Source organism: Physella acuta, unplaced genomic scaffold (assembly GCF_028476545.2).
Source record: "Physella acuta isolate Inbredline_101_S28 unplaced genomic scaffold, ASM2847654v3 ptg000988l, whole genome shotgun sequence".
In the NCBI taxonomy this organism is placed as follows: Eukaryota; Metazoa; Mollusca; class Gastropoda; family Physidae; genus Physella; species Physella acuta.
In genome coordinates this window covers 400,001-414,260 of record NW_026732505.1, presented here as the reverse complement: position 1 = coordinate 414,260, position 14,260 = coordinate 400,001, and the positions used below count along the sequence as shown (strand labels likewise).

Sequence of the window (14,260 nt, the reverse complement as noted above, 5' to 3'; positions counted from 1 at the left end):
TTAAATTATTATATTATTACAAAAGGAAACAAAATATATTAATTTAAAATCAGCATTGTTCTTAGACTATTTTGGTAAGAGAATCTTTTCTTTTCGTTAAGCACTTAAATGCAATATGTATTAAACTGTTAACCTGATCCATCTGATCAAATTTTTTTTTTAAAATCTGATCTAAAATTATTACGAAAATCACTGTTGTCCTCATTCTTGTGGACCCTTGTGGAGCTGAGAGACACAACCACACCTCTCTATTTTTATACTTGGTTTTAGGAGATTCCCCAAAGTTGGGTCCATAACACTCTGCCTGCTTGTGTTTTGTTGGTTTCTGATATTTTCCATGTTTGTTTTGGATAACAAACTTTCTCTTTCCTTTGGGATTCAAATCCAATAAAAGCCTGGTTGTTGATTTGTGCAAGGTATGTCATAATCCATCCACATTCTAAAAAAGAAAAGTTACACACTAAAAGTCATTTATGAAATAATTACAACTATACACTGCTCATTTTGCACTAAATTTATTATGTTTATTTTATTTTGCACTGCACTGAACATACAACAAGAAGCCCCTAACATCATGTTTGCTACCTTGTAACGATATATTATATAGGTATAAAGACTGGTGGTCTGGGGTGTTCATGCTACCCAGGTAACACTTATACTGCATATATATATATATATATATATATATATATATATATATATATATATATATATATATATATATATATATATATATATATATATATATATATATATATAAACAAAAGTGAAAAAAAAAGACCTGGTAATAAAAAAAATAATAGTATGTATATAAATATTATAAACCCCTTACCCTATGTCTCTGAGTTAAGAAGGTGCCAGACAACTTTTGAGCAATTTCATCAACTTTATCAATTCAGTAATTGAACGATTAGATCCTTCAGAGTGACCCAGAAGTAATGCTTGTGGTCTGAAATTATTTTACTAATATCAGTAAAGGCATTAACTACACATGCTGATCATTACATGCAAGCAAAAATTACTAAATGAAAATTATTATTCACTTTGAAACAATGTAAACTTACAGTTGTTAAGTGTTAAGAACATTTAGTCATTTTCTGGTGTAGCCAGTATTTGGTGAAGTATCAAGCAGTGGGGACCTTATAATTTATTAAAAGATTGATACAGTGGGCTGATTGATATACACAACACCTGGAGGCCTGAAAATAAATGGCATTCTTAGTTATTAAATATAATAATAAAATGAGTGAGTGATACAATAAATGATAGCCAGATTAGATACTAATTTTTAAGTATCTCTGTTTATTTGATCTCTGTATATAAAGGATTTGTGTAGTCAACACTATATCTAGCCACCTTTTTTATTTCATAGTCTTAAATTGGGTATATATCAGACTTAGGTGAACTGATGAATGTACTACTAACTTGGCTTTATGTTTAGCAATAGTGTCCTCAACCATTTGCCTACTCTGTCCTCTATATGATTATATGAGTAGTGTTGATCATTAAGTATGGCTTACTAATAGTACCATCTTATCGCTGTTGGTCATGAAATTAAGTGTTGCTCTGAGGTCTCCACACTACTATTTACACAACTTACATCTTATTCATCAAAACATGCATTAGACTGGAATCCCCAGGGAAAAAGGAGGGTGGGCCGGCCAAGGAAAACATGGAAGAGAACGGTTGAGGAGGAGGCGAAAACAGCTGGGCTCTCATGGGCACAGATTAGAGGAGCAGCCCAAAACCAAGTCCGCTGGAGATGTGTGGTTGCAGCCCTTTGCTCCCCAGGGGCCACAAAGGAGTGATGATGATGACATCTTATTCTCCCATAGGGAGCTGTAACAGTAATAGAAATTTGAATGACAATCTTGAATCAATTTAGAATTCTAGTTGACTAATTTTTTTCAAAATTAATACCTATCAAAATACACTGTTTAACATGTAGAAATTTGTTCTATAATTGTGTCTACTGTTCCTCTCTCTCTCTGAATTAATTATTAAAGACAGTTTCAAATCCTTACACAAATAGGCCTAGAACAATAAAATTAAGTTTTTTTTAAAGTTAAAGTGAATGATTATTTATTAATTTATAAACATTTAAGCCCCCCCCCCCCTTCCCCTGTGCTTGATAACTATACCTAATACCTAAAGTTGAAAACCAATAAATACATCGATCTATCAATAATCAATATAACCCCAAACGTACTTGCATACTTTTCAGTACAAAAAAAAAAGTGCTGTCAAAATTAACCGCCCTCTGATTACGATTTTTAGTTATTTAGTATTATTAGAATCTAGATCTATCTAGATCTATCATAAAGGAGATTATTGTAAAATGTAATTATAGCCTAATGCCAAAATAAACAGAATATAGACTCTAGTATTATTAATATATAGATCTAGACTAGATCTAGAATCTAGATCTAGGCTCATTTTATTACCTCAAATAAACTACCTTTTATAACTTTTATTTGATGACTTAGGCCCATAAAGTTAAAGTTTCCAACAAAAAAATACGAGTTTTCCAGATTCTGCATAAATACAGTTATACTACTTCTCACTGTTGAACTAAAATGGCTACAGTGGGCCTACCTGTTTTACTGTGACTGGATACAAAGTCTTTTGTTAAGAAAAATGGCGAAGCACCGGGATGCTGGCTTGCGAACAATAGGAAGGAATGTGAACAAAGGGACAATGGGCGACAGGGGGCCGGTGGCAGTAGCGCACACAATTTTAAAAAGATTAACAAAATGTTTAACACATGCAACGTAGTCTGTTATTGATGCTATGTTTACATTAGAGCATGATATTAAAAGATAAATTAATTTTAGTTAACATATATTAAGTTTAACAAGCATATTTAACTAAAATTTCTGCAGTGAATCCATAAATCAGTGTAATCTTGGCAGCCAAGGTAAAAACGGTTAAATATCAAGGTATCAAGGGATGCAAGCATGTACAAATCTTGGCTGTACCCTGGCGTAAGCTTGTCCAATGTTTGGCCATGATTACAACATTGGGCCAAGCTTGGGCCGACCCTGCTATTACATACTGTGTTAGCTGGGGAGCCTAAAGTAAATTTTTATTTTACCAGTGTGATTTCATCTCGCTATTAAAGTATTGAAAAATCATAAATAGGCTACTTATATTTAAAATTAAGTATGAATACATAATGTAATTGGAATTTTTTTTTCTTTTGCAGATTTTAAATTTTACAGAGATGAATACAGTTAAGCATGCTTTTTTTTTTTAAATTGGATAGTAATTTTATGTTAGTTTGGCCATTAAGATTAGACTTTAGAGTGTGGTATTCACAATTAGCTGATAAGAGTGGTCATTTGAAGGATGAAAAATGAACCTTTTAAAGAATAAATTTTCCAAAAATAAAAAATAACAAACGTTTTTAACTTAAAAAGAAAGGTTGCTTTCTCAGATCACCTAACATTTATAGTACAGAATTGGTGTTTCTTCGAAAATGACAAATTAAGAATATTAAACTCAACAACAACTTGAAGCTCACGTTTTTTTGGTGTAAAACGTCGAGATTTGTAAAAATCGGTGTCCGGTCAATAAACCCCTGGACAAAAACCCCCTGGACAAAAACCCCCCGCGACATAAACCCCCTGGAAAAAAAAACCCGCGACAAAAACCCCCTAGACATTAAACCCCCACGATATAAACCCTCTGGACGAAAACCCCCAATTGAGGTTTATATAAGGAAAAACCAAAGATGATGAGAACCAAAATTAATATATAAAACTGTTTTATTTTTATTATAACTTTAAAAAGACTGAGTGATGATCTGCTGGGATGTTGCTTCCATTTCTTCTGTCAATTGTTTCATCTGCTGCACTACTTTACACACTTCATGTTGAGTTTGGACCTGGTCCATGCGAATGTTCATTACATCGTCCAACAAACTGTTCACCATGAATCTTTATCTTAACTTTGCATTCTGCTTTGTTGCGTCTTTTGGCACACTCAAATGACACTACGCCGTTCGCCAGATCTTTTTGCTTGACAAACACATCCTTCAAAAATCACTTTTAAATTGCCTTTATTGGATTGAACGAACTCCATTCCAGAAATTATACGATTTGTGGAGAAATAAATTTGATGTCGTATTTATACCATCGTTCTGTATGCCAAGGTGGATATGAACCAAGCTTCCGCCGGCGAATCTCTCACATCTTTTGTATTGTTAAACATGTGTTTCTTTGATCCGCACGGCTCCCACATGTGGATGACCTATATCTAAGGTGTTGTCGGTGCCCGATCTTTGATCAAATACAAGGAAGGGCACCCCTTGACTTTCGAATAGCATTTTTTAGGTTGAAAATATTTTCTTAGTGGTGAAATAATTAAATTAATTTAATGTAATTTTTTTTAAATTCTTGGTTCACATCATCGTTATTATTTCTTTATATAAACCTCAGTCCGGGGGTTATTATCCGGGGGGTTTATGTCGCGGGGGGGGGGGGGGGGGGGGGGGGGGGTTACCAGGGGGTTTATGTCGCGGGGGGAGGGGTTTGTCCAGGGGGTTTATGTCATGGGGGGATTTTGTCCAGGGCGTTTATGTCGGGGGGTTTTTGTCCAGGGTTTTTTTGACCGGACACCTTTTTTTTTATTCCAGTAGGCAGACGAGCCAGTCCACCCCTGCTGATTTTACAAAAACAATTGTATTTACATAACCTCATCAAACCTGGAATAAACATGAGTCAATATACGTATTAGACCACATTATTGGGTTAAAACAATAGAAATATATAAGTATTAAATTTGGCGTAAATCGTTAAGTACCTGTAGTTTGACGTTCCAAACAATTATTTTCACCTATATGATTACAGGTGTGTACCATGAGACTGTTAGATATGGGCCTGATGTTTCTTTAGTTTCGGCACACAGGCACCTGCTGCAACCAATCAGGCATGAAGGTACAGAGAAGTTGCCAGGTAAATCAGTCAATTTTGTGCAGCAGTGACATGAATATTCGGATATTTGTGTGTGCGTGGGATTGCACATGATTGCGTGTGTTAGATTGTTTGTAGATATAGAGATTTTACAATCCATTAGAGCAGGGGTCTCCAAACTTTTCAGTCTGAGGGCCGCATTAACTATCAAATTTCAGTTTTGGGGCAAGTTTCTTCCAGGCATGTCTTTGATTTTTCTGCGCCAAGTTCCTCGTCATCACCAACAAACGATTTTTCCTTGGACAAAAAGATCTCCGCGGGCCGGATGAGAGGACTTCGCGAGCCGCAATCGGCCCGCGGGCCGTAGTTTGGAGACCCCTGCATTAGAGCCAAGAGATTAGTGTATATGGGTAGGATTTTGGATAGCTCAGTATGCCTTTAAAATATATCAGACTGGGAATTCGACAGTTAGCATTTTATACTGCTAGCTAAACTATCAAAATCAATATCATCTGTCCACCGACAATTCTCGAAACGTAAATGTATTAGAAATAATTGAATACAATGACTTTTTTATGTACGTAAACAATATGTTTTTTTATCTGTATTCACTAGTAACAATTTAAATTGAATCACACATCAGAAACGTTAGAAAAGTTAGATTATTGTTAGTATACATCTTTCTATTTCCAGAAAGTAAGTAATTATATGTCTATTTTCAAAATAGTATAAATCTAAATGTCATCAGCTTTGCATTTAATCCCTGAAATCTTATAATCTGATTTCTAGATCCCAGTTTCACTCACCGTGTTGTGGCTCGACTGGGTTCGCATTCCAATGTTTCACTGTCCGAACACTCGCGGGGAATCAAAGTGTTGGATGATGCGCTGGAAATTTTTTACGAAGGTACGAAGATAAATCATTTTACAGGTGTAGGAGGAGAGGGGTTATTGTTGAAAAAAAAACAACAATTTACTAATTAGTGCATATTTTAACTTTTAAAATATATATTCATATTTTAAAGACATGAACTTACATTTTTTATGTTGTAATTTTTAAAAATACTGATTCGCCATGTAAAGATAAGCATTTCAAGCTTTATTCTATTCCTATATTTTAATATTACTTTTAATAATATGTTTGATCAATGGAAATTTAAAATGAAGACAGTTACCTCCCCTCTTTCTTTACAAAAAAAATTAATATAACAACTCGGAAATGAGTAGTTCTTTTTAGCAGTGTATATAAATCTTTCACGTGAACATAAAACCGGTCGTATTTTAAAAGCAATAAATTTAAAGCTCTTTGATAGTGGCAGGTTTGCAATTGCCTAGCGGTCGATCGGCGTATTTTTGAAATCTGATATCTCAGTGTACAGATTTAGTCTATTTTTGGGCATACGCGTAACACTACACCTATCAATAGGTTGGGCTTTTAAAATTTTCCATGTAGTTGCATTTTAATTTTACTTTAATACTTAACATTTTATAACTTATATAAATTATGTTATGAAACGTTTGTTAAGCTTAGATTTTCAATAGTTTTATTCAGAGTATTTTCCAGTCCCCCCCCCCCCCACCACTTGAACGAAATAAAATTTATATAGAAAATATATACTTTACTAGTGTCCGCCCCCACCCTCCCGGAAAATTTAGTCCGCCCCCCCTTTCCGAAAATATCAAGGGTTGTGTACCCCCCCCCCCCCCTCGGAGAAAAAAGACTGTAAGAAAACGCTGGTTTTATTCTCTCCCCTTCAAAAAAATAATTGAAAAAAAAAAAAAAAGTGCAACTGTTAATATTATCTGTCACGAATGTCGATTCTTCGAAGATTTACTATCATCTTTAATGTTACAGTGTCAGTTAAATTGAATGTGTATTGATTTTTCAGGGTTTTACTTTGTTTACAGTAACGTAAACTTCAAGGCAAACAGCTCACGATTTTCCTCAGAATTTATATATCAAGTACGATGATGCGATAAAAATGTGTCTTAAAAAAGTATTGTTTATAATTTTACGTATTTCTGTTTTTCATTTTGATCCACACCTAACTTCTAACAAGTAGAATTCTATTTAAAACGTTTTTTTTCTTTCTTTACAATACCTTAAAAGAATACATATTAAAAAAAATATGAGTTCTAATAAAACCTTATCAAATATGTGTTTCATTTTTCCAATGAACATTTTTTTTTCTTTATTACTCCTTTCCGAATACATATTCTTTTTATATGATTATATAACAAAACTTGTATTAAATAAGTAAGATAAAATTCAATGGTTCTGGTATTTTATCATTCATAGAATAAACGTGCAGGCGTTAGAGCACCTTTAAAATAATGAAAGTTACCTAAACATATTCTTCTGTTGTATCTTAGAACATCTTTCCTGCAATAATTTATATATATATATATATATATATATATATATATATATATATATATATATATATATATATATATATAGTTTATTGTTTTGTATTCGGCATGTTTAAAAATAACTGAAGGGGAATTACATGAAAGAAAAATACCCCTAATTCAAACATTTCCATGCGTTATTTTTGCAGACCTGGTTCCAGTACGTGAGCCGTAACTGTGCCAGAATCCCCATGATGTCCGGCGTGTTGTTACGTACTGTCCACACCGTGTGCCACAACTGTACCCTCAATCAGGAGACGGCTTTTACCGGTGTGTGGTGTTTGTGGTAATTGGTGTGTAATGGTTGGTGTGATGTGGTTGGTGTGTGGTGGTTGTTGTGTGGTGGTTGGTGTGTTGTGGTTGTGGTAATTGGTTTGTGATGGTTGGTGTGATGTGGTTGGTGTATGGTGTTGCTGTGTGATGTTGTTTGTGTGTGGTGGTTGCTGTGTGGTGGTCAGTATGTGGTGGATGGTGTGTGGTGGTTAATGTGTGGTGGTTAATGTGTGGTGGTTAATGTGTGGTGGTTATTGTGTGGTTGTTAATGTGTGGTTGTTAATGTGTGGATGTTAATGTGTGGTGGTTGGTGTGTGGTGGTTGGTGTGTGGTGGTTAGTGTGGTGGTTAGTGTGTGGTGGTTGGTGTGTGTAGTTAGTGTGTGATTGCGAAAACGGTTAAAGAACATTTATTTTTTGTGCACGGATTCTATACTTTCTTTTTACTCTATATTCGAGAAAATAAATTTCATAACAATTTCCTGATAACTATAACAAACATTCAATGAAAACTTGTGTGAGTATTTCTACATTTAAAATGTTTGAACTTTAAAATCTAAATAAATTAATATTTTCCTATCATAACTTTCCTTACGGCCCATGTGGCAATTGAACGAGTTCAATGCTTTCTTGTGACCTCGATACATACTGTATGCCTCATTACTGCTAACATTTTCTGTGTTTGAATAAATGTTATAGGAACGTAATGATCAATTGTTTCCCTTATCTTTTGCATATTGTTAAAATGGGAAGTAACTAGCACAGAATAATAATTAGTTTTTTTCAACATTGATATCTAAACGCGACGCATTACATAATTACATTGATTATTGAATTTGGTTAGAACCTTTTAAAAAGTAATCTTAGAAGAACACAAAAGAACAAAGCAGTCAATACACACAAAAAAGAAACAAGAAAAAAGAACTAGATAATTAACTCTATCAAACTTCAATTCGAAAAGTTTTTCCCATTTCTACGCATTTCACCTATCCAGGCGGAGTTTTCTACCTACTACAAGGTGACACTATACAAGTAGTTTTCTCTGGTCAAGGAATCGCCCAGTTCAACACTGTCGAGTCTTACATTGGATTAGTTATGATTTCCAGATAAGCCATCCGAAAGCCTAATACCACACCTGCTTGTGAAAACGTCTGTGTACTGAGCTGAGAGACAGGGTTATTTACCTGCTTGATTAGCCTTATTAAGTTACACAAACCTGATCCGGTAGAAAGAACAATGCCACTATTCATTTAGTACGATAAGAAGATCGCAGTCTTAGTCGTTTTTAAGTGTTTTAGTCAAACAGTAGTTTAGTTCGACCGCTGCAAAAATGTATGTTTTAAAGGTAATACATTAAAATGAAAGATTTTTTTTTATTTTAAAATTATTTTTTATTAAATAAAAGATTAATTTATTTTTATCTCATTATCTCATGCACATTTTATAATTTAGGACATTTTTTTTACAAAGGTGAGGGGCGGTGGGTTTGATTTTCACATTATGTCTTTTCTAAATTAACCAAATATACATACGATTGACTATTTTTTACAATGTATATAATTTTATCAACTCGCGTTTTTTTTTTCTATAACAATAAAGTGTTGAGATTAATTTCATTTTAATTTGAAAAAATGTAAAATCTTTTAAATGTTCTTACTATTTTAATTTTATATGTCAATGTTGTTGTAACATTAATAGTTTAGTAATCAGGTAAGTAAAAGCTTGTAATAATCACTTTTAGTTTCAAATTAAGTTAATCATTACTTATTAACGAGATTTGTGATATTGTTAAAAACGCAAACACGACACTCATTAAGGACAAAGGTTAGAAATATACCTAAAATTTATGTACATTTTAAAGCATTGTAACAATCGGGTCATTTATGAGCTACGTTCTATGTTTATTTATGTTTACGGATAGTACATGTATTAAGCTAATGGTTTGATGAAATTAAGATATGTTTTATATGTTTTACATTTCTTCTCCTTTATCCGAGAGGTTAACCTGCATGTAAAATACATAATACATTTCTAGTATAATCAATAACTGATATTTTATGGCTAACGCGATCTTTCTTTGCATGTAAGCAATTAGAGCGAGTCCTGATTGCGAGCTATTCAATTCACTCAATTTAAAGCATATACATTGTTTCTAATATTTTTATAAACCGAAATGTATCGATTTTTCATCTTATTTTATTGAACTTAGTTAATGTTAATAGTTTTTATTTAATTTTTATTTAATTTGCTTCCTCTGTCTGTCGTGCTTATGTCGTTATGGACTATTAAATTTTAGTATTTACAAGCTGTCTGTCGTCTGTCAGTTGCATTAGAGTTCTAAAGAGTTGAGAGTATAAGGGATTTTACGGATCCTGCATATGAAGAGATTTTGAGGTCAGCACTATGCCCAGCCACCTTTACTATCTCATACATGAGTCAGCTACCCACCAGAGCTGGATTAACTACTCGTGCCCTAGATCCGAATCCGAGAAATCATGTTTAGCAGTCGTGCACTTTACCTTCGACAATGCCGTCCCATAAATCCTGAAAACTTTCCAGTTATATCTATTTTTAATAGATATAAAAAGAAAGCGAGAGTGATCTCCCCTAAAAAAATTTCTCATTGAAATCTCATAATTTGATTGTTGCCCATCATTCAACTTTTATCGCCCAAGTACCATTTAATTTTATTGAATTAATGCCTTGCCATATTCTCATCGGTATGTGAGGACTGATACAGATTTACAATTTTAATACTTCTTTCTGATAAAATCTTAAATTCATTTAACACGGTTTACTTATACATAATACAAAAAGTCTAATTACAATTTTATTTTTAAACCTAAAAATGCAAATATGTAATTAATGGTAATTCATTGCTCTATCGACAAAAAAAAAAATTAAAATAAATATTGAAAAATAAGCGTCACGTATGGAATGAACTTTATTATGTAATGCCTTAATTGTTTTTTAAGTTGTAGATAAACTTTCCAGTTGCTCACTTATTTGACAAAATAACAAAAAGAAAATAATGCATACGTTCACTCTGTTAAATTGTGTATATAACTGCTCAATTTCAAATAGTATACTTTTTTAGTCTGATTGTATTTTTACAAAGATTGAAAAACGTAATGTGTCTTTATGCTCATAATTTCTGTTCTCTAAAAAGTATTAGTCAAATTTCACACCGTGGCTAAGCACGGCCATACAGTTAGTTTATTATAACAGTAATGGGGACAACCATTGTCAAATTTGACAACCAAGAGCTTTTGCCAACTCGACCACGCCTTTAACACAATCAAGTATACGTGTCAACTGGTTATGCGCCATTGAGGTCATTGCCTGCTTTTCTCTTTGGATTTGCTTCCAAAGCCTTTGGAGCAAACTACAAGGCAGCAGTTGTTTGATTTTGGAGTTGTCTCCCCTAGAAGAGTGGTTGTCCACAGCTCACGAGCCTCATCTGGCCGAGGGTCCGAACTTGAGACTTTTCGGTTTAGCAACCATCAGCTTTATCGACTCGACCACGCCGTCCCCTTCTTTAGAAATGAATTGTGATTAATTTTAATTCAATTTAATAATGACACTCTAAAAATAAAATAGAACCGAGTAAAAAAAAAAGAACTGATCATAATTTGAACGCAGTCAGCGGAAATATAGACTTTGAAATAGTGTATATTACTACTTAAGTATAAAATTACATACACATAACTGAAACGATATTTAGTGTATCGTTTTTTAAGAATCCTAACAGTTATCAGCAATTTTTAAAAATGTTTCCACCCAGAAAGTGAACACAAGGAAATCTCAAAGCACGCGAGTGGCTCTAAATCATTGTTATTTTTCGCTTTTGGTTGAATTATTTATTTATTTAATACGAGCCGGCCCGCGGCATAACATACGCCGCTATTTAGTTGTTTTTTTTTCTACTTTTCAGTAATTCATAATTTGTGAATTCGACAGTACCAACGCTGACACTGAAAATATTTCTTTAAAACACTATAAGTAGCTCGTTAAGGACCATAACCCCCCCCCCCCCCTTCCTCCCCCCCAACGTTTAAAATCGTTTCAAACTAAATTATCTGCCCCTAATAGCCGTCACTTAACCCGACTAAATATAGCGTGAACCACAGCTCACTAAGACCATGTAGGGGTGGGGATGGTACGGAGCGCGTTTACAGCTTGTTTTCTAGCGTCTCCCAGAAGAGAATTATATATATAGATTGATAGGAAATTCGCGCCGGAAAGAAACCGCCTAATAATTAATATGAATCTAACTCAGATCAAGTGAATTACAAGTTTGGTTAATTAAAGTTTGTTTCCCAATTAAAACAAAATACAAAAGAGGTGCGCCAAAGCGACGCATACATAAGCGACGCGCTACAACCATACACGCCCCGCGCGGGCGTTCTGCTAGTTATTTATAAAAGCTTGCTATTAGAACGTTGTTCATGATTTTTAAAAAGTAATGTGAGTTTTGTTTTGTTGACCTCTATATAATAAACAGTGAATTGTGTATTGATTGTATACTCAACTAAGTATCTAACTCTATTTAAATAACTCCAAACATCTTTTGAAGCAGTATCTTAATAATTTTTGGATAACTGAAAACGAATGGACAAATTGAAAGCAATAAATGGTATTATTTATATAATGCGTATACAATTATGTATATGCGTAAACATTTTTTTATTTATGTGATTTTAAACATGCCTGCCATTTATAAGTGTTTTTTTAAAATCATGGACACAATAAAGACAAGAAACAAGCTGAAAATACATTTACATATATCGATTGTTGTAGGGAGTCACTCTGGTTTCATCCTCTTTTTTTTGATCTTGTACTTGGTCGTAGATCATCTTGGCAACAGCAGATGCACCAGTAAAAATCGCCCCTAATGGACCTGCGACTATAAACCCACCAACTGCTGCTCCGAACAATGCAACTTGGCTCTGTAATGAAATAACAGATAACGACTTTACTTGTTTAATATCAGCACTCATTGTAAACATTATAACATATATACTCTAATTTTAGAAAAAAAAAATTCATTGAGAGAGTTTAGACAAGTAGGGCCTACATGGTTATGAGATTTTGTGCTAAAGATATGTTATTGAAGATCGAGGTGTTTTTGGTAATTTTAGCTGTTGTTTCCTACCTAATATGGTTGTAAATTTTAAATGTGTCGGTAAATAAAGCGATCAGAAAGATTTTTTAAAATAAAAGTAATAAAATCACTACTGTATTATTATCATGATATTGAAAATTAGTTCTTTCCAAAAATCTGTAACGAGAGGTATCGACAAGGACAAAAAATAATACCAAGTCAGATAAACATTATATCTATTGCCGTTAATGGTGGCAAAACATCGAATTAATGACGTTGTTTTGAAAATGTTGTTTGAGCGATAGTTAAGCCCGTACCTGTTCACTTTCCTCAGTGTCGTATCGACACCATTTAGCAAAGTGCTCGCAATTTTTCAAAAACGTGTGGTATTTGATGGGACCTATTTTGCTAAGTGCCCTTGAAACAACTTCGTCACCACTGAAATGTCTATAATCAAATAAAAATCTTATTACATCTCTGAATACTGCGTTTCCGGATAATATGAAATAAGTTGTCTTAACATGTGGACACACACACACATACACACGCACACACACTCGCACGCTTATGAAGACATATATATATATATATATATATATATATATATATATATATATATATATATATATATATATATATATATATATATATATATATATATATATATATATATATATATATATATATATATATATATATATATAATATATATATATATATGTACTTTATATATATATATATATATATATATATATATATATATATATATATATATATATATTTATATATATAATATATATATATATGTACTTTATATATATATATATATATATATATATATATATATATATATATATAATATATATATATATATATATATATATATATATATATATATATATATATATATATATATATATATATATATATATTTATATATATACTAGCGTATCCGACCCCCGCGCGTTGCCGCGGGGATAGCAGAAAGTTTGACGAAATATATTATGATTTCACCAACGCGTTATCAATTATAATTATATGTTCTTAGACACGTGACCTTCTTTTCTAAAAATGAGTTATTTAAATGTAAGCAATGCCTGTTCTTGGATCATAAATATCAGGACACGGATTTACCTACACTACCGCATGAAAACCTTGAGTCTACATTAATCACTCACCGAAATAATATGGTAGAACACACTTCGGTGACCGCCTCTGTGTCAGAGACGTAGATGGGCGCTCTCAGGGCCCCCACCCCCCCCCCCCCCCGATTACACTACCGCATAGGCGCGGCGTACGACCCCTGGCTCCTTAAAACTAACAGGCGCTATCGGCCGAATAGGATCCTGTTAATAATGATGCAGATTTCGTCATTCGCTAAAATGAACAGGATTTTTTCTTTAACACGTAAAAAAATTATTTGACGTGTTTTAAATATCAGTGTGACTTATGCAATATGCTAGCGTTACTAATGGTCTATTAGAAGCTCGATCTCAATTTCTGACTGGATCGTCTAATAATAGATGCTTATTGCATCATTCGCAAAGTGACGAAACTCTAC

General features: G+C 33.1%; 2 protein-coding genes and 1 long non-coding RNA gene across 6 annotated transcripts in view; 1 reads left to right on the top strand and 2 right to left on the bottom strand.

Annotated features, from left to right (window-relative positions):
• Window positions 1-47: 47 nt before the first annotated feature.
• On the bottom strand, window positions 48-3,032 carry LOC131954307 (uncharacterized). 4 transcript variants are annotated; one of them, XR_009388757.1, is made up of 5 exons: window positions 2,445-3,032; window positions 1,601-1,839; window positions 1,065-1,199; window positions 833-949; window positions 48-439 (listed from the first exon to the last, which is right to left on the bottom strand). It is a non-coding gene; the product is annotated as an uncharacterized LOC131954307 (long non-coding RNA). The 4 variants fall into 4 exon arrangements; XR_009388756.1 differs by having other exon boundaries at window positions 2,596-3,032; XR_009388758.1 differs by lacking the exon at window positions 2,445-3,032 and adding an exon at window positions 1,921-2,042.
• Window positions 3,033-4,840: 1,808 nt separating this feature from the next.
• LOC131954289 (uncharacterized) lies at window positions 4,841-9,900 on the top strand. The gene is made up of 6 exons (XM_059317869.1): window positions 4,841-4,955; window positions 5,607-5,609; window positions 5,703-5,819; window positions 6,802-6,875; window positions 7,474-7,594; window positions 8,590-9,900. Exons 1-6 carry the CDS (start codon window positions 4,841-4,843, stop codon window positions 8,703-8,705), a joined length of 546 nt encoding a protein of 181 aa, XP_059173852.1. The 3' UTR covers window positions 8,706-9,900.
• A 2,169-nt stretch (window positions 9,901-12,069) lies between these two features.
• Window positions 12,070-14,260, bottom strand: part of LOC131954309 (phospholipase A and acyltransferase 3-like) — an 8,307-nt gene continuing 6,116 nt past the window's right edge. The window contains exons 4-5 of the mRNA XM_059317891.1: window positions 13,017-13,146; window positions 12,070-12,544 (exon numbers count right to left, since the gene is read on the bottom strand). Of these exons, the coding sequence (XP_059173874.1) occupies window positions 12,374-12,544; window positions 13,017-13,146 (301 nt within the window). The 3' untranslated portion in view covers window positions 12,070-12,373. The remainder of the gene's footprint in view (window positions 12,545-13,016; window positions 13,147-14,260) is intronic.